The sequence below is a fragment of the Melanerpes formicivorus genome, unplaced genomic scaffold (genome assembly GCF_026170545.1).
Source record: "Melanerpes formicivorus ecotype bairdi unplaced genomic scaffold, bMelFor1.0.p_v2 SCAF_22, whole genome shotgun sequence".
NCBI classification, from domain to species: domain Eukaryota; kingdom Metazoa; phylum Chordata; class Aves; order Piciformes; family Picidae; genus Melanerpes; species Melanerpes formicivorus.
The window spans coordinates 8,098,176-8,118,871 of record NW_027142374.1 but is presented as its reverse complement, the minus strand read 5'-3'; the positions used below and the strand labels follow the sequence as shown (position 1 = coordinate 8,118,871).

Genomic DNA, 20,696 nt, shown 5'->3' with positions numbered 1-20,696 from the left:
GATGATGGCCCAGATTGGCATGTCACTGGTTTCTTCCTCTCTGTACCTACAAGAATTCTTTTTCCTTCACTACCAGATTCATAAGACTTCAGATGTCTTACTAGTCTCATGTCTGCATATGTCTTGAACAATGGGAACAATACCAGATTGAGAATGAATATGAACATAGAGGTTGCCCAGGGAGGTTGAGGAATCTCCTTCCATGGACATCTCCAGTACTGTTCTGAATGGGGACCTGAGCAACCTCATACACCCCTGAGGCTAGCCCTGCTTTGAGGTCCATCAAGATGAATGAGATGTAAATTGTACATATAATTTCCAGTTTCTCATCTTTACAAATATGAAGTGAAGTTCATAGGTGCAGGAGAGTGGCTAAGAGCATAACTTGCTGATGAAGCAACTGCAGCCACCACATGACCTCCAGTGGTCCTCTCCAAAATATATTTTCCTATGCTTCTATGACCATGCATATGTGATACATTTTATGATTTGGAATAATTCTTTTGAGTATCTCATCTCATCATAATTTATTGTCAGAAATAGGAATCACACAGTCACTCCCTCGTTAACTAATTAAATTGAAAGAAGGCATATCTGAGATGGCCTGAAAACCAACAAAAAATTAATTGTTTCCTACCAGTTGGCTTCCAGGCTTCATAGTCTGTGCTCAGTTTGTTGTGTTACTCTCGGCAAAGATGGGTGCTGAAGTGTGTGATCTCTAGCCATCCGTGCTGCTCACAGGATGGCTTCAACCTGGAGCAAGTCAAGGCACTGACTGAGGAGCAACATTTGAACTCATATTTGGGCCTGACTAGCACACTGAGTAAAGACAGAGCCATAGCAATGGGAAACACTCAATTCAGGCACATTTAAGCTTTCTGAAACAGAGTAAAATAAGAGAGTTCCTGCTGAGGGTGGAGGTAGCACAGAATAGCTGCTGTGCTCACACCCTCACTTAGTGCAAAACAGCCTCCCTGTTTAGACAAGCCCTAGGAGACGTAGACATTTATAATGTGTATTTAATCTTTCCATCTCTTCTTTTCTTACTGTTTTGATGTTTCCTCAGGCTTTGAAGACTCAAGATATGGTTGGTTTTTTTTCCCCAGAAACTACAATACTTTAGGCAAAAATAAGGCCGCTAGGAATTGCCTGCTGCCAGATGGACTAATTTTTGAAGTAACCTCATAAACTCCTGGGCAAAGAAACATGCCATTGAATGCATGTTCTTATGAACATTTGGAGGAGTGGAGGAGACCCATGGAATGAGAGAATAATATCTGTCTGTTAGAAAGAACAAAGGATTGTAGTTAATGAGCATGTATAAATCTGAATGTTGGGTGTAAAACGAGTTTAAGTATTTAATGTATGTTGTAAGTGCGGGTAGGAAGACACATCAGCCGTCCTCATACCCTGTGGTAACCAAGTTGCCTACAAGGAATGTGCTGAAGCACTAAGAAATGCCCTCTGTGTTGTACAAATAGTACAAAAAGACAGGAATTTTTTTATGTATTAGTGAAATATGCAGCACGGTGGCTGTGAACATTTCCCGCTTTATTGCTTTTAGGCGTGTAATGCAGTAACAGCCAGCTGGGTGTTTAGCCGTCTAGTACACATATTTATGGAGCATCTCACTTCAGGGATAATGTAAGCAATAAAGCTTTAATCAGCACCCTGAAATATGAGTTGACTGTCAGAAGCTGCTAGATTTTTGTTTATAACACTCATATTCAACTGCCTCCTTATTACTGTCCTTATTTTTTTGTGGTTTTACTTCAAAGTTGTAAGCTAAAATAACGATTGCTGTACGTGCAGATCTGCTGTTTATATGAGTGTTCACACTTATATTAATGTACTATACATGCAGAAGTTAAAAAAATACTCTCCCACGAAATGGCATGGGAAAGCTGAGTGTTCTGGTTGAGTAGTAGCAATGCTGCATTTATTTCCTCATTGCACTGTGTCTGGCTGGGATGGAGTTAATTTCCCCCACAACAGCCCTCACAGTGCTGTGCTGTGTATTGGTAGCTAGGACGTGGTTGAAGACACACCAGAGTTTTGGCTACTGCTGGGCTCGGTGGGCACCTGGCATCCAGCCAGGGTCAACTCACCACAAAGCCTCTTCTGCATTTTTAGCCAAGTAATTAGGTGGTGGTACAAAGAGGGCCAGGCTACAAAGACAGGGGAGCTGTGGAGCCCATAATTTGCAGGCTGTTTAAACGTGCCTACACTGTACATGATGGTTTGAAACATCTTCCTGGTAACAGTCCAGCTGCAATGGGCCAGTGTTTGTATCAGAGACACAACTGTTACACCTGGCAAAAGATGTGCTTGCTCTCCTGTTTGCTTTCCAGAAAACATGTGGCCGGACCTATCACCTGGGTCCAGTCACTCTGGGAGTCATTAAAACATACACAGCCCATCTCTTCAAATCCAGGTCAATGCCATGCAGCTGCCAGTACTGCCTGATGCAATCCCATTCCTCTCCAGAGAAATTTCTCAGTTTGTGAGAGAAAAGTTTTCCAAGGAGCTTTTATATCTTGTCCACAACCTGCAAGAGAAGGAATTTCCCTACAGCTTGCAGCAATACTGGGGGCCTTCCGGGACCTGTTGGGACAGCACAAGGGATGATAATTTTAAACCAGAATAGAGGGATACAGACTACACAGACGGGAAAAAAATTGCACTGAGGATGGTGAGACCCTGTCCCAGGCTGGCCAGAGAGGTGGTAGATGCCCCATCCCTGGAACCACTCCAGACCAGGTAGTCTAGGACTCTTGAGCAACCTGCTCAGGTTGAAGATGTCCCTGCTCACTGCAAGGGGTTTGGACAAGGTGACCTTTGTAGGTCCCTTCCACCCCGAACTGCTCTCTCTCAACAGGAAACGCAATGACAACTGGCAAGCTTTAATTCTTTCCGGCCCACCCACAGAACAAAGGGCTGCCGGAGGAGGAGGCTTCCGCCGCGCTGCTGAGGGAGGTCCCCGCCGCCAGCGGGGACACCTTGACGCCACAGCAGGGGTGGCGACACCCGCTCCCGACCCGCCGAATGTTCGTTGACGTCGCCGGTGACGGAACAGCCCCACAGGGCACGCGGCCGCCCCCAGCGCGCCTTCCCGCCACGCGCCGCGCGCCCCCGCCGCCCAGCGCCGCGCGAGCCCTCGGGTGCAGGGCGAGCACGCGGGGCGGGCACCGGGGGCGGGCGCGGGAGGCGGGCGGTCAGCTGACTCCGCCGCCGCCACGGTCGCCGCCATTTTGTCTGGGAGTGTAAATGTGAAAGGGAAAGCCGGAGCGCAGCTTGCGGGAGGAGGCACAGCCGATTGGGGCCGGGTGCGGCTAGCTCAGCCGGCGGGGCCGGGAGCTGAGGCTTCGCCGCCGCACAGCACAGCTGCGGGAAGAGCTCCCTTCGCGGCGGAGCCGGTGAGGCGGAGCCCGGCGAGGACTCACCCGATCGCTCTCGCCGACGTCGTATCGGAGGGAGCTGCCGGTGTCCTTTCTCCGGTCAGGCTACGTTCGTCCCCCCGGTCACGGGGGAGCCGCTGCCCCGGCCTTGTTGCTCGCCGCGGCGGGTCCGCGGGGGGTGCCGCCGCCAGGGCCGCGCTGATGATGTCGGGGCAGTCGATCACCGACCGCATCACGGCGGCGCAACACAGCGTCACCGGCTCGGCCGTCGCCAAAGCTGTCTGCAAGGCGACGACCCATGAGGTGATGGGCCCTAAAAAGAAGCACCTAGACTGTGAGTAGGACCCTACGGTGGCCGCCTGTGGCCTGCGCCCCGCGGCGAGGGCGGGGGGTGGCCGGGGCGGGCCTGCGGTTCGTCCGCTGGGAACCCCGGGACAGCCGCTGTGGCCTTGTTGCCCTCCTGTTGCCGACTAGGAGGGGGCACAGAGGGGAGAAGCCCCTGGGAGCGGCGGGGTGTCGTGTAAAGCTGGCTGAACCTGACTGGTTTGCTACTCGAAACTTATTTTATATGTGGAGGGAGTGAGCTGTTTAACACCCTGTCGTGTCCACGAAAAATACTCCATCCTGGTGAGCTCTTCCCCCTGAGAGCTTAGTTTATGCGTTCTGGACGCAGCAGTGCTTATTAGTACAGCAGCTGGGAAAAGGTGGGTTAAGTGGTGTGGTTTTACTCTTTGGAGGGACAAGTTACGTTTTTAAGCACTCTTATGGCCTTCTGAGTGTATGCTAAGAGCTGCAGCCGTTTCAATATTTATATCATTTCCCCAAATACAGCTTTCTGTCTTGCAGCTCATGAAATGAGGTAAAAAGACTTGAAGCGCAGTAAAGGGAAGGGCAAAGGTGGACCAATGCCTCTCTCCAGAATGAGAGTATGTTGCCGCTGCTATAATTAAGGTTAAAACTTCTTTCTGCATACTAAAAGCTGCAGAACGCTATCTTTTATATCAGTGATGTTGCTTTGCTTCAAGTTTTAGTAACGGAAGTTAGCAATCACAGATACTGTTTTGGCTGCTCCAGAGTGTATTGAATGCTTCAAGTCTTGTACACTGTGCAGTGTACCGCTCACCTTCTGCTGCAAGTGCAGTGTGTGTGCTGACATTAAGGAGAGAGGACATGAAACTTTTTGCTGGGTTCTTCACAATCAAGGGAGCAGCCTGGTTGTTCTGCAGGACTTGTCAAGTTGGCGGTATTAAGGGGAGTCAGATATTCAAACTTTTGGAAGAAGTGTACTCAGTTGTATTGTTTGAGGACAGTTTGGCTCTGTGGTGCTTTGGCACCTGTCTTCATACAGATTCCTTATGTGAGAGCTTTGAATGTGCATCAAATCGTTTCAAATCAAATACGTACATTTCATTTGTTACTGATCTCAATGAGTGGAATCCAGCAACTGTGTTGAAAGTAAAAGTCTGGGTAACTGACAATTTGTGATTTTTGTTTTTAAATACACCTTTTAAAACTAACTTTATCTTGTCTTGTGTTTCGCCTGTGGTGTAGAACAACTTAATGAGGTAACCCTCAAGTTTAGAAATGGCAACACAACAGGAAGCCAAAAAGTGGTAACAATTTGCTCAATAGTTAGAAAGCTTCTGAAGCTTAAAAGAGGTAGTGTATTGTTTGAAAACACCCTTAAAATAATGTAATCTATTATAAGTTACCCTCACAAAACAAGAAAATGGAAACCTGGAAAAACTCTTAATTTGAGAATAGCATAAACTGAGATTGCTTTTTGGCTATCAAATTCCTTTGAATATATTTCAATACAAACCTGTTTAGAGCTGTCAGCCCCCTGAAAGTCCCCTTCTGTGCCAGAGGAGTTCTGTGTTTTGGTGCAATTTACTTTCCCAGACCTTGATCTAAGATTAAAAAAAAAAAGGTTGTTGTTCTGACTTTGCATCTGAAATAAAGGAATGCTTTGGTGAGGTAGGGAGGGAAAAAGTTGTATGGTAGCACAAATATCTCTTTAAGGGGTTAAGAAAAACAGACAACAACCACAAATGCTCTCCAGTCTTCACTGAGTATATGCAGGCCCTGTCTTTCAGATATCTGTAAGCCTTAGCATTGCACTTCTTGGTTTTTAACTTGTACACAAAACTTAATGGTGTTAAATGCAAGCAGGTAAGATACTGGTTTAAATACTGTAATCATGAGGGGAAAAAAAAATCACACCATGTATTTTCAAAGGGACAGTGCAAGTACTTTCCAATTCAAGTGAATTATGAAGGAAAATACAGCTTGGACTTAATGCAGCACTACTGGTTGTACCTTGATCGGTACTTGCATGTGTCAGTAAAAATATTACACCATCTGGTATTACTTGTCATTGCTGCTCAAGGAAACCTTCACCATCTCTGTGGTTTTAAGAGGTGCTGTAGTTGTATCAGGGATCATGGGAGACTATACAGATCAGTTCCTAAAATCCCTTTATTGCCAAGTTTCCTAAGGAAGAAAAACTATAATATTACAGTGTGGGAATATGTTACATGTGCAGCGTGTGAACTAGTATTTCAGAGACTTGGGGTTTTCTCTGGCTACCAGCTACTGAGTAGTATAGTCATACTTTTTCTTGAAGAGCAAAAGACACACATGCACAAACCCCTAAGCAATGTCAGTGGGAATACTTGGGGTTTTTTTCCTTCTAAAGTAGGTCATGGTGTCCTCAATAAGTCAGCAGATCTATTTCTGTAGTATTTTGTAATATTTTGGGATAGCATAAAATGCTATACAGAGGCTGATCTTTTCTCTTAGTAGAGCACCTGAAAGTCTTGTCTCTTCTGCCCCTATGCAGGTTCTCTTCCCTCACTTTAGCCTCTTAAACTTGGGTTGCAGTGGAGTGGGATTTGATGCTGCTGATGGTGACATCTCTTTTTGGCTAGCTTTTGAAAAGCCATAATAAGAATGAATAAAGCTTCAGCCACATTGGTGACTGGCAGAGTAGACTTGGGTGCAGACCAAAATTTAGAAAAGTACAACCCCCTAAATTAATTGCAGCTTAAACTTTTGAATGAACACAGTAATAAATGAAAAAACAACTCCTGTTTAACTTGGTATACTGCCCTCTTAACAAGCACAGGGGAAAGTGAGGTAGGTAGTTACCAAAACTTGAAACTCCTCCTATTACATGTATAAGCACTGGCAATCTTGTAAGAAGTGATAGTCGGGGTACTGTAAAATTGCATTATGTTTTGGATTTGTTTGATTGGTGTCTGGTGGTTTTGTGTTTATTTGCCTTTTTTTCAGCTGGGTGGTGGTTTTGTTGTTTGTTGTTGGGTTTGGTTTTTTTTTTCCTTTTTTTTTTTTTTTCTTTCTCTTTCCTATGTGATGTGAACATGTTTCTAAATTCCATTCTAGAAATAGCACCACAGTTCCACTTGCAGTTGCAATGATTCCTCTGGGTAATTGGCAACATGCTTTGAGTTGTAAAGTGTTTATATAAGTAGTGCTATAAGAAAAAGCATCATTTGCCCAGCACATTTCATTCCAGTTTTTGCTGCCAACATCCATGTTACAGTTCCCCAGCTGTCAGTCTCTCAGGTGCCTCTGTTCCTTTGTACTTCCAGGTGCATGGTGTTAACAGCCTTTTCCTCCTTTTCTGCCAGCTGTAACAGAGCCACGCAGTTGTTTCTCTGTAGATATTTCTACTGCAGACTTACAAAAATTGTCATAGAGAAGTGACACTTTGTTCTGTCTCTCAATTGCTAGAGTTCAGATGTGATGCTAGCCTTATTATTACTAGTTTAAAAATAATAATTAAAAAATATTGCCCTGAGTAGCCTTATTAAAGAAACTTGTTAAAAGTAATGCTTTTGCAATACACTCTTAGGAAGGTCCAGTTATGGCCTATAAAATGGCACTGAGTGTTTTCCACCATTGATTTTTAGTTTAGTATTTTACGGATGTTTTGTTTTCCTAAGCATGTGTTCTTCAGTATTGGCAATTGTGGCTTATGTGTTTGTGCATTCAAGGAAATTTTGAAACCAAAGAGCACAGTTGTGCCAAGTTCCCTGATTAGAAATTGTCTTCAGGGAACCCAGTATGTGTTTGCCCTCAGCATGTCTCTAAAGTGCATGGGACTTAGAGCACACTCAGGACCTCTAACCTCAAGCACAGCTTGCATTAGAGTCTGAATAGCCCAAGAAATGTGAAATAGCTCATTCTGGTTGACCTTTAAAATGGTCAGGCTTACATCTAACAAAAGCTTGTATTGGAAAACCTTACTAGCAGCTTTGCAGAATTGCAGGAGCTGCACTTTTTAATCATATGAAACTACATTTGTGGAATAAACTAACTCAAGAATTTCTCAAATTCACCAGAGATCTATCAACTTTCACTCTGTCAGTGTCACTTGGCAGAAGACTTTAGTCCTGTGTACCAAAGCAGAAGGCAGTTGCTCCCTTCTGAAGGTGGACATCTGGATGGGTTTTTGTGGTAGTAAACCTTTATGATGGCATGATGAGGTTTTTAATGGATGTTTGGTTTAAGGACGGGTGATGAGTTACAGCATTTTGTATAGTTGCTAGCAGTAGGAGTTCTGTTGCATTGTGCCTGAGCAGAACTCTAAAAACACATTTGATATCAGTCTTGGACATAAGTACTTGTACAGCATCTCCCAGGTGTTCAGTATCATCTTAGGGTCTACTGGAACACCTGCTGGTAGACCTTAGCTTGAAGGAAGGTGGCATCTTGAAAACTGACATCTTTGGAGAGTGCTGACAGAATATGAGAGCAATGAGCTTGGCTAATTTCACTTGAAAGCAGAAAGGCTTTGTTTTTAACCTGGATCTTTTCTCCCAGTTTTATATATTATTTAATGACCACTAAATATCAAAAAATCTTTAGTGAAGAATCTGATTTGCTTTGTGGTCAACTGAAGGAAAAGGACTTTGTGCAGAAATCGTATCTTTGATAGGCTATGTGGTCTTTGACCTCAGCAGATCAATAGAATTTTTTTAACTGTTACTTATCAGTAATGTGACAGGTATTAACCTGTGTAGAGTTGGTAGGAAGTTTGTTGGTTGTTTTTTTGTAGGTTGATCTTTACAAACTGAGAATAGGACTTGTAATGCTTTGTAAGATTTTTGTGCTGGTTACAGACCCTTCAGTTACATAAAGCAAGATGGGAGCAAGTTACTGAGCATGGTGTAACAGCAGTGGCTTATAATGCTTGCTTATAAATTGATTTGATTTAGGAAGAGTTAGTTGCCTTGTGTGTTGAGATAATTACTCAGAAATGTCATAACAAAGTTATCATTCAGTAGATGAGGCTGTTGAACTAAAGTTCAAATTTTCTCTATTTATGAATTCTGGATTTGGGACTTGCTTCATTATATGGGGCAATAATTGCTATGGACTGTTATGACGTCTAGACATTTTGAAGTACTTCTCAATCTGACACAGCATCTGGCAGTGATACAGCCATGAGTGGTAAGCAGCATCTATCAAATGACTCTTTGCAAATCTTTACATTTGTAAATATCTCAGAGTTTTAATACAACTCAGCAAAACCTTATTGCTGTATTGCTTGCCTAACTGTGAAAAAGAGCCCTGAAGTTTTATTTTACCAGTTTTGTGTGTTACTATGAAGAATGAAAATTTTAATTACAACTTGTGTGTTTTGTACATGGAAACCTTTGACATGAGAATGAAATAAGTAACTTATTAGAATTTGCATTTTATAGCTTGCTACTTCTACAAGATACTATCTAAAACTCTTTAGTCTGTTAAAATTACTCTGGATATTAATCAAAGGGCTTTGTTCTTAATAAACAGATCTTTAAGATGCTCTGTAATATATTCTGTGCATTAGAACAGATAAAAAATCAAAGAGCAATATTTCTGTGAAGTATTTTGTCCTAAATATCAATGTGTGATCGCTAAGTTCATGTTTAAATTGCTTACGATAATATAGTCTATGTGATTCTACATATGTCCTCTACATATTGCTCATAAGACAAATGAACTGGCTGTTTCAGGGTGCCAACACCTCAGTGTTCAGTTGTTGCCCAGCTTCTTAAGCACCTGTCCTTCTTCTAGTGCTAACACAGACAAACCACATAACCAGTAATGCTGCTCTGCAACCAACAGACTTGGCTTAAGAGGCCACAAAGGAAGCTTTTCAAACTAGGTGTTTGTTTTACTGGCCTTGCCCATTCCTTGAGGTGTACTTTGATCACATAGGAGCCAAATTCAGCTCAAAGAAAGACTTAAGTGTCTAACATGCATGTCTTGAGGGATTTAGAATAGTCCTGGGTTCAGTTCTTTGCTTTCTTCTCAGCAACTGCTTTTCCCCTCATGTATCTACTGGAGCCTGTTCTGGTTTTATGTCAATACTTGGGGAGAAATTTTAAGCTCTCTCTCTGACCTTTCAAGCTGATGTTCTACTATAGAGTTTATGGTCAGTCTTGGACACAAAGAGCTACCACAAGATACTTAGTAGGTTGATGATCAGGTTATTTTAGCTAAGTGTAGCATCTCATTTGCAGTCATGTATCAATATACAGGCCAAAGACAGGGTTGCAGGGTACCTGCTTCCAGTTGATCTTGTGAGCTATAGATGTCTCAGCTTTTCCTTGCTTCTCTGATCTTCATTTTTTTTGTTAGATTGAGTGACTTCAGGCATTGAGCATCCTGCAGGCCTACACTGGCTTTTGGACAACAATTTGGGCATAGAGTTTCTACTGGAGCAGGTTATTTATCAATGAGATACTGGGGCTCCATAAAATTATTGAAATGCCTTTGAAGTTCATGATTTGAGTTTGTCAGTAAAATGCAACGAATTTGAGGAAGAAATGTAAAATAGCTTAATTATTTCTTAAAGGACTGAAGTTAATGCTTGCTATATGACTTCTCAATGTAAAAATACAAAACATGATCCTCTTTGAGCCTATAGCTTATTGTAATGTTTTGATATTTTTTTTTTTATTTAGATCTAATACAGTGCACAAATGAAATGAATGTGAATATTCCACAGTTGGCAGACACACTCTTTGAGAGAACTGCGAACAGTAGCTGGGTTGTAGTTTTCAAAGCTCTAATTACAACGCACCACCTCATGATGTATGGAAACGAGGTAAGATGTGATTAATTATGTTAAATCCTCCATTACAGTTTTTTTTAAAGTTGTCTGTCTGTGAAGCCTTAGATGCATACTTCAGTTTTTCAAAGGTCTTTGTTTTAGTTGTGCTGATGGCTGTCAAGTACTTACCTAGAGAAGCAGTAATCCTTAGTTAGTTCAGTACCAAAATGTATCAGTTTTTGCAATTTACCTGCAGGTGTTTGGGTTTGGCTGTGAGGAAATGTTGAGTGACCTTGCTAGAGTGAAGACTTAAGAGAACTTCTGATGAGCTTTACTTCATTAGGCTAGTGCTTATCAGTAAGAATGCAGCAAAAGTTTTGTTAGCAATGCATAAGTGTGCAGCCAACCTTTTAAAAGATAATACTTACTAAAGGAGGGAGAAATATGGTGACTAGAATATTTGATCTTGCAAATAATCATCTAATGGACTGAATCTTCATGTGTTATTGCCATTAACATTCCTCTGAGACAGGCTTGTGTTGCATTTAGTTCACATAAATGATGTCATCACTATTTATGAAAAGCTTCACAGACAGTAACATGGCATTAGAAATGTGACCTTTCTTGCAAAGTCCTTCTCTTAAAACCTAAACTTTGTCTTGGTCAGGCAACAGTTCAGTCCTGAACTTGTGTGTAGTCATTCTCTTGATAAATGACTGACTTGGTAATATTGTAATTATGATTTCTAAAGGTACTTCCAGACATTAACTGCTCTCTCAGGGGTTATTAGTCCTTTATTCATGGACAGTGATGTCTTTTTATTTAAATTCTTAATTTTTAGTTTTGTCAAAGAGTTTTGGATTTCACAGACTTTGCTAATCAGTAGTTTTCAGTTTTCCTTTGAATTTTTCCCTTTAATCTGTTACTGCTAAGAGGTTACTAGGAACAGTTACAAGGTAAGTGTAGTTTTCTTACAGTATGCTTTGGCTGTCACAGGAATGATACTCTCACCTTTTTCTTCAACAGCGCTTCATCCAGTATCTTGCATCACGAAACACTCTGTTCAATTTAAACAACTACCTGGACAAAAGTGCCATGCAGGGTAAGGACCTTTCACTGAGGGAAATAACTTGACTGTTTTCTTTTTGCTCTGTGAGAGTGCCTCCATTGGTGCACTCTAGGAGACAAATAACATTTAAATGAAAGGGTGTTATGTTTTATATTGTATGAGGCACCAAAGAATGTCCAACTAAGGATGTAGATGCAAGGGAGGTTCTGAGTTACCTAGCTGAGTGTTACAAATTTGTCTAATTTTTGTTTCATGTGCATATATGGCTCTAAATTTTTAAGTGACCTCTTAATGCTGAGAACTGATCTGCTGCATATTAGCACACTGATCTATTTTTGCTATCGCATTTCAGTCTCTCAGGAGTAAATGTTTGCCCTTGAAGTGCATGGAATGGTAACTAGGATGTGCTGTATGAATACTGAGAACTTCTTCAAGTCTTTGACAAGTCTTTTGACTACTTGCCAGTGGTAGAAAACATTTTAGGGTCTTTATGTTGTTTTTGAAGCATTGCAGGTAATTTACCCAAGTCTTCAGCATTTTACAAGGAATACATTTTTAGTGTAATTCCAAGAACATCTTAAGAGCTGCTTGACTCTTCCCTAATATTTTAACATACTTAGGTGTTTATTCTTGGAATTGCAGTGTACACTTTACTTATCTGAGGAAGGTGGGAGGAAAATGTAGCATTACCTCCCAAGGTGGAAAAATAGTGAATTCCAAGACTCTGTAAAGTGCCTTTGAAGGGGTTTTTAGGGCTAGTAGAAGAATAGTACTTGAAAGGAACTCTACCCCTTTAAAATATCTTAACTCATAAATGCTTAACTTTTAGGCTATGATATGTCTACCTTCATTAGGCGATACAGCAGATACTTGAATGAAAAAGCACTTTCATATAGGCTTGTAGCAGTTGACTTCACCAAAATGAAAAGAGGGTAAGACTTTCTAATGTGTGTTGGGTTTTGGGTTTGTTTGTTTGTTTTTTGGTGATGGTGGTGGTCTCTCATACTGGGGAGAGGGAAATAGTAGGTGTTCCTGAGCTTGTCATAGATTGGTGTTCCATTTGACCTTTTGAAGCAATGGGGTATTGTTGAAACAGTTTAATAGGCTGAGCTTGTAAATGTGCATCTTCTAATCTGTAGGATAGATGGAGTGATGAGAACCATGAATGCTGAAAAGCTTCTGAAAACCCTACCAATCATACAGAACCAGCTTGATGCACTCCTTGATTTTGATGTAAGTACTTTAAGCACAGGATTAGGTAATACTCCTCCTTTTGAAGTGAGAGTTTCATTATTTTATTAAAATACTAATTTACTTTCTCATTGCTTTCTACACAGGCAAATCCAAATGAACTAACAAATGGTGTTATAAATGCTGCCTTTATGCTCCTCTTTAAAGATTCCATTAGACTTTTTGCAGCATACAATGAGGGGATTATTAATCTTTTAGGTATGTGAGAATTTTATTAGCTTTTGAACTTTTGTGCAAGGTATTTGAGAGAACTAAAGACTATAGGCAATTTCTGACTTCAATTTCCTAATAACAAATTGTCTCTGCTCCTTTACCATGAAAATAAGCCTGTCTTAGTTTCAGTGGCAACTAGCATAGGCTTAAATATACACTTTTACATTGAGTATACACTTTTACATTGAATACAACTTGAAACAGAATTTGAGATGAGAAGGTGACTGGTAAGACTAAAAGACACTATAGATGTGCAGTGGTTAACCTTTGCAACTGGTCTGTGAGATGGTATTTTGTATATTCAGTATAATCACACCATGCCTGGCTTCTGGTTTCCCATACTTTCCTTATAGCTTCTCTATTCACCTTTACCTGGTACCTGAATCTACATGAGCCTAGTGCATGACCTGTAGGGTTTTTGTTCACGAGTGATAAGCTCTTAGCAAAGTCTTAGAATGACTATTAAATCCAAAATCTGATCACTTCATTCTGTTATTCCATTAGTTTTTACTCACTGAAATATCTATAAGTACATAGGATAAAACCGTCAAAATTGTATGCCGGTACTGGTACTCCTTTTGGCAGGTCAATTCAATGGAAGTACCACTATAATAGTCATCCTGATGACTTTTGGATGTTGAGCACATCCAGTGACAAACATCAAAACTTACTGATACAGGGTCAAAAATGTAAATACGTACCAGGAATATTTTCAAATTACAGAATTTGCCTTATTGCCAGCTAATGACCTGAATTCTTGAAAAATTTCCCCCACATACCTAATAACTGCAGTAATTCATATCCATGCTTAAGAAAGCTTTGCATTACATTCTAAAGTATTTAAGTTAAAAAAAATCAGTGTTTTTCTACTGACTGATTGCAAAAGGTGCCTGATGTTTGTGTATACTTCAAAATCTGAATAGCTTTGAGTTACTCCTCTCTCTCTTCAACCTGAAGCTTGTCTCCTAATTAACACTTATAATACTGTGCCACCTTTTTTTCTGGGGGGGGCTGCTGTCTTACAAGAGTTTTATTTGCATCCTCAGAAAGATATTTTGATATGAAGAAGAACCAGTGCAAAGAAGGCTTGGATATTTACAAAAAATTTCTTGCCAGAATGACCAAATTGTCAGAATTCCTCAAAGTAGCAGAGGTAAATAAATCTACATCTATGGAAAGGACATTATTTAGCTGTCTGTACTGCTACGCTAGTCTGTATTAATTAAAGCTTCACAAACAGATTTGTGCTTGTCTGGTGTTTGCTTGACTTTGCTATACAGGAAAGTATTTTATAGATCAGATATTATAAAGATTGTTTATGCTTAGTAAGATGAGGAGAGATTATTTGATGTAATTCATACTAGCCAGTCAAGATAGTAAACTTTTTCTGAACTGTACAGCTTCATGAATGATTCAGAATGTATCAACTGAGCATTGAAGTGTATACATGGGACTCTTTCATTGTAACAACTCAAAAAGAAATAGTTCTGGTCAGCAATATGTTTCTGATGCTTCCCTTTAACCCGTTCTGCAGGAAAAAATTAGGCTGTGTTGGAAGCTGGGATTGCTTTGAAATGCAGTTTAATGCACTTGTGATTTCTAAGGTGTGTTCCAAGTGTAATTCGTTACCAGTTCAGAAAGTTAGAAACTGCCATTTTTAATATGCGAATTTATGTGTAACATTCAGAAATCACTGGTACTGATTTTCATTGCCACCGCATGTAGTAATATACTTCTTTTTTCTTCCCTCTTTTTTCTGTAAACCCAGCAAGTTGGAATTGATCAGGGTGACATTCCAGATCTTACTCAGGTCAGTGTACCTGTATCAACTATCTCAATGATTTTGTTCTTTTTGTTTCTCTAGGTTGGTCTGTATCATAGCAGTCATTAATCTTGAGAATGCACTCTTTTGTGGTGACTTTTCCCATGGGTTAAATGTACTCAGTATTCTCACTTCACAGCTTTAAGATTACTTTTTTTTATTATTACTGTTTAAAGCAATAAAACTCACAGAAAAATATTTTTTAAGAACTTCTGGTTTTTATCACAGAGCATTTGCTGGCGTGGAAGCCACAGGCATCTTGCCGTGCCTGGAGGAAAACCTTCCATTTCACTGCAACTTAACATCCTTCAGCACACTTAAAGATTACAGTTACCTAGTTCAGTCAAGATTTTTTTTCTTTCTCCTAGGATCTGAATAGATTTGATGTTTCTATCACTGGCTTTGATGTTACTCAGTAGTATGAGAGATGTGCAATACAGGCTGTGCTCTGGCATATTTAGTCTGGAAGGTGGAATACAGGAGAGAGCACCTAGTGAGGGTAAACTGAGGGGCAGAAAGGATGTAAGAAACATGATTTGACCTGGTGAACAGTCTAGAGTACTCAACCTGTTTAAGTGAAGTCACTGTGAAACAGGTAAATTCTAATGTCTAAGCTTTGAATGGTCACATCTAGTCCTACCCCTCCTTCATAGAATTCAATTTCTTGGGTTAATCATGTAAAACTCTACTATGAAGATTTGCCTAAACTACTTCAGTGTATTTTTAATACGAAAATCAAATCTAACCTTCTTTTGTCAGTGTTGTTCATTGCTGCCTATGTCTACCATTCTCAAAACATTTCTTCTTCTAATAGCTCAGCTATTTTGTTTTAAGTGCACTTGAGATGAAAGGCAGCTCTCTGAGCTGTGGTGGTAGGTGTCAGCATCCTGTGTATTTGAGTGATTCCACTGCCACAGTTAAATATTCTACTTCCTTAGGAAATTTCGTTACATTTAATGAGTTGAATAATTGTACATCAATTTAGTGCTACATTAAAGAATTTGCTAAAACTTCTTAATGCTAGGCTTTCACAAAATTTCATTTTCAGTGTGCTTGTTTCCAAACTAAGTTCTGACGCAATTGTGGCTTTTGTTTTTATTCTTGTCTACCATATTCATTTTTTTCCCAAATACTTTGTTTGCATTTCTGGTGCATGTTTTGTTTTGGGATGTGCATATTTCAGAGTTGCCTTAAGCTGTTTCTGACAATGGTTTTACCTCTTTAGAAGTTTATTTTTACTGTTGCTATGTAAGTGTTTTGGGATTTTTTTTTCCTTAATCCTAATGTTCAGGCTACTGCTACTTTTGCCAGTTCCTATAAAGAAAATATTTTCCTTTGTAGGTGCCCTGTTTAAAATGGTGTTACTTGCTTTGTTTATAGCTGTTCCTGCATTTCATAAATTCAACTGGGTCATTTTCCTCTGTATGGATGTTAGTCTGTCAGATGGGGAGAGGGAATCATAAACTCTAGCCTCTTTCAAGTCATATTGCCCAGGCATCACCTCTCTGACATAAATCTACTAAGATCTCTTCACTCAAAAATTCATCTTTGTTTTGCTGGTTATCTGCAGCAGCAATGAGAAAGTTCAGAGAACTTACTGGTTTGTTAGTTTTGGGTTTTATGGTGGAAAGAATTGTTTGGAGGTTTTCAGAAACAGTAAGTATAGAATATGTTTTTCCATACTGGTGGGTTTTAGAGTGGCTTTGGAGAAAGAAAAAAAGGCAACAAAGACTAGGGGAAACTTTCTGGAATTAGAGTGCAGTCTCCTGCTATTAAGGTTATCTCTCTAGCTGCGTCATGCAATGACTTCTGCCAAACTATTGTTCCTCCTGACAGGTGAAGGTGTATGGGGTGGGGTGGGTTTTTTTGTTTGGTTGGTTTGTTTTGGGGTTGTGTTTTTTTTTTGTCCTTGATACCTTTCTAAAAAGGTATTTCAAAATTCTCCCCAGTTTGCTGAATTTATTGAGCATTGAATTGAGGTAACTACACTTTTAGCTTACCTAGCTCTATTTATAGAAAGAAATATCAGGCCTTAACTTTAAGCCAGGCAGTCTTAGAGGATTATTCTAACAGCTTTTCTTTACATCTCTTGTAGCTTGAACTGTCCTTCATTGAATGTGGGAAGCTAGAATTGTGCTCAGTATTTCAGAGGGGAACCCGCCAAAGCCTTGTGTAATTAGTATTTTTCCTCTTTCTACAAAATGCTTTGGTGTAGCTTTTAATACAGAAGGGACTAGCAAGGGCAAGCTTGTTTCTCTTCCAAACAATGCCTATCATATGTGTTCTACCTACAGAAAGTTGGCAAGCGGTAAGACAGGCTTAATGTCACTGAAAACATGCCAGATGAGGAAGACTGAGCTGGCTGTGTTTAACTAGTTTTATGGAGTATAGACTATGCAGTTAAGAGCTAACGAGAGACATGGGACTACAATAGCAGATGACTGAACTCTTCCAAAAGTGTCAGCCTAATGATATTAATTGAGGTTGTTTTTATAGGGTGATGTGGAGAAATTTTACTTCACACTAAGACATTATAATCAAGATGACCTCAGATTTATTCTGAGTTTTGAAGCCAAGTCCTTTGGTAGGAAACAAATACCCGTGTAGTGGGTAAAAGTATGTGGCAGTAAAGGAGGCTGGTTGTGGTTGGCACTTCTTTCTTGTTTTCTGTAGGAACTAAAGCAGCTCTGTGCCTCAGTCTGTTTCAAACTTGCTCTTTTCTGTTACGTGTTAGTTAAAATCTTTGTCTTGGGTACTGAATAATATGGCTCTGCTCTCAAGTCTTGGTAAGCTCATGAGTCTTGGTCATCTGAAACTCCTTTAAGTATCTCAAGCCTCAGCTGAGCTGTCTAGTGGCTGACTTCCTTCTGGATTTAAGTGGCAGAAAGCCTGGGTTTTGGAATCTCTGTAACTGATTTTAAAAATAGGTGACACTTTTCCTGTAGGGAGGTGGGGAGAATCCACACGCACCAAAAGAAGGCAACTATTTGAAGTGCTGTTGCTCATTTCTGATGTTTGAGGCTACCAAAAGCTTTGCAGTAATTGAGTTGGTTTATTGTGTAGCCATGTGTGGAATAGCTGCTCAGTCTGCAGTAAGTGTTGTTGGCATCAGGTTGAATATGATTGTTTTTCTACCAAACCAAACATCCTGCTGTAGTCCAGTGTTTCTGATGCAACCCTTTGGCTGTAAATATTTGATAGGAAGATGACTGGCACTTTGTTATTACAGGTGAAGGGAGATTAAAATGCAAGGACTTTATTTTGGTGCTTGTTGGAATTTTAAGGGCGGCGCTGCTTAATCAGCTGTGATTATTGGCATGACAAATAGTGTTGCCAAAACTGTAAGAGTGCAGCTTTCATGCACAGAAGCAGACCTGTTCCAAGGGAATATTTACTTTGTGTCTCTGTGGTGTCACTACTTTTAAGACCCACAGCTGTGTATTAGAATCCAGGTGTGTGTGATGGCAACTCAATTATGGATGTTTGAGGTTCTGTTTGGTATTGATGGATGAGGAAACAAATCTGTGTACTAAACTATGATGTGTTACCTAGAAAGAAGTGGTTTATAAATACTTTCACTTTAGGCACCCAGCAGCTTGCTTGAAGCACTGGAACAGCATTTGGCTTCTGTGGAGGGAAAGAAAACAAAAGAAGTCTCTGCTGCCAGCAGGTGAGGACCCAGTGAATTAAAACAATATCTACACTTAAAATTTGTCATCATACTAAGAATTTTCATGATTAAGTTACTTGGTGTTCTTGAATTTTACTCAGTTTCAAATATATCTTTCTAGAAGTATTAATTAGTCACATTGGCAATCTCAGTATTTTGCTAGCTATTTTGCGGTAATAAACCACGGAGCTGAAAGCTTACATATTATTCTTTTCAGCTTTTACTTTTGAAGTCCTTTTGGTTTATAAGACTTAAGGTATTTGGATTTTGAATCTCACTACTTCAGCTATTGTCAATTACCTATGTCTCAGACCATGAATTTATCTTACCCTGCTTACGAAAGTTCTTTGATCCCTGCTCAGAGCAGTTGAATTAGCTTTGGAGCTTTGTGCTGACAGGAACTGTATCAATTTTTAAGAACAGTAGTTCTGACTGAAGAGTGAGAGATCTTTTTTGGCATAGGCATTCTCCCACAGAAGCTTGGTAAATATTGATAAATATATCAATGTAAGTTACATTCCTGAGCTGCTGTTTCACTGCGACAGAAGTCTGCTACAAAATATATGATGAAGGGAATAACTCCTGTGCTCTGTTACTGTTACATATATGATGTGTACAAGTAGGCTTTCTGTGCTCTGCTGCTTGAACAGAACAGAATTCTAGTCTAGTCAGTGTGACCTTAAGACAGCTGGTACATTCAGCACTTTCCAGTTCCTACACACTGAAACTTGAGGGAGGAGTGATCTTGTGTGCTCATGCTGCTTTTTCACCAGCATTCTTTATTGGGATGTCCACTTCTCTGTACCAGAGAGTAAGGGAAGAAATGGAGTGGTGAGGGAATGACACACAGTTTAGATAAGGCACTTGATTAAACTAAGTGATGTATGGCTGATTGGTTTTACTAATAAAAGTCTGGTTTTTTGTTCCTGTTTTTAGAGCTAGTGCCCTGTCCAGTGCAGTCTCCACACTTGCCAATACAGGAATGTCATTTAGCAGGATGGATGAAAAAGAAAAGCAGCAGGCATTGGAGGAGGAGCAAGCTAGACTGCAGGCACTTAAGGTACTATATTTTTCACAGGTTTGTATTCCTCAGATTTTTTTTATTATTATTGTTTTTAACTGGATACTGGTGAAAACCAAGATTGACTTAGAATAGTGTATGGTGGGGGATCTCTTCTAGAGAGGACAAGGCATGACTCTGTAGGATGCAGGTGTGATGGCTGCCAATGTATAATGACCCTTCTACCATTAGTATGATTTGAATAGCAGGCAGCTGATATAAATCATTTCTATGTGGGGGCTGCTGGGAATATTTCTTGTGTTGATTTAACATGTCTAGACACACCTGACCAATGAAGCAACTCTTTGTGTCATCTGGAGTCCATGTTATGAAAGTCTTAAAACTGTTTGGAGTGTGAAAGTACACTTTGACAGTAATGCAGAGTTGAGTTTCACCTCTGGAGTCGTAGGGGTTTGATGTAAGGCATTTTGTCAAATCCCTGTAAAGCAGGTGTTTTGCTTAGTGTATCTTGCTGCCTGCTGCTTAACTACTTCATCTGAACATCAGCCAGTGCTACGATGTTGTTTGGGGTGTTTCTGCCTGGGGTTGATTTTGGGTTTAGGAGTTGCATCAGATGTCTCCCCTCTGCTCTGTCCCACTTCTACTATAATAGGACTTGTAGCTGCTGTAACCAAATAATGTAATCAGTGGATCAAAATCCACTGATTACATTATTACATTAATGTATGTAATGTATGTATGTAATATGTATTATTATTACATTAAATCCAGTGATCAAAATCAAAATCTTCATTTGAGGGACAGGGGTGCTTGCAAGCTCAATCTTGTTTTACTTGAGGCATGTAAGCAGCATAGAGCATACACCTGTGGTGTGTAAATACAGAAGGCAGATCTAGGGGTCGTGAGGGATGTAAATCTAACATTAGCACCATAAACCAGATTTTTATTTTGATAGCTTAAGAGCAACACTCTATCGATATTATTAGGCTGCACATCAATCAGTCTGACTTCTGGACATCTGAAATCACCTATGAGGAGATCCTAACAATAGAGAGATGGGTCTTCCTGAAGAAAGGTCCATGGCTCTGTTTTTCTGAGTGACTTTGAAGGGAGCCTAGAATGTGTTGCTTGACTAGAAGTCATTGTCTCCTAGGCAGTTACAAATACTTAAAAAAATTAAACT

At 40.2% G+C, this 20,696-nt stretch overlaps 1 protein-coding gene across 6 annotated transcripts in view; it reads left to right on the top strand.

Annotated features, from left to right (window-relative positions):
- The first annotated feature begins 3,178 nt into the window (after positions 1–3,178).
- Positions 3,179–20,696, top strand: part of LOC137447995 (phosphatidylinositol-binding clathrin assembly protein-like) — a 29,196-nt gene continuing 11,678 nt past the window's right edge. The window contains exons 1-10 of one of the 6 annotated variants that reach the window (XM_068152063.1): positions 3,179–3,732; positions 10,379–10,521; positions 11,494–11,569; positions 12,366–12,468; positions 12,676–12,769; positions 12,874–12,985; positions 14,047–14,153; positions 14,769–14,810; positions 18,407–18,492; positions 19,429–19,552. In XM_068152063.1, the coding sequence (XP_068008164.1) occupies positions 3,600–3,732; positions 10,379–10,521; positions 11,494–11,569; positions 12,366–12,468; positions 12,676–12,769; positions 12,874–12,985; positions 14,047–14,153; positions 14,769–14,810; positions 18,407–18,492; positions 19,429–19,552 (1,020 nt within the window). In that variant the 5' untranslated portion in view covers positions 3,179–3,599. The remainder of the gene's footprint in view (positions 3,733–10,378; positions 10,522–11,493; positions 11,570–12,365; positions 12,469–12,675; positions 12,770–12,873; positions 12,986–14,046; positions 14,154–14,768; positions 14,811–18,406; positions 18,493–19,428; positions 19,553–20,696) is intronic. The other 5 variants (XM_068152066.1, XM_068152065.1, XM_068152068.1 and 2 more) reach the window with 5 other exon arrangements.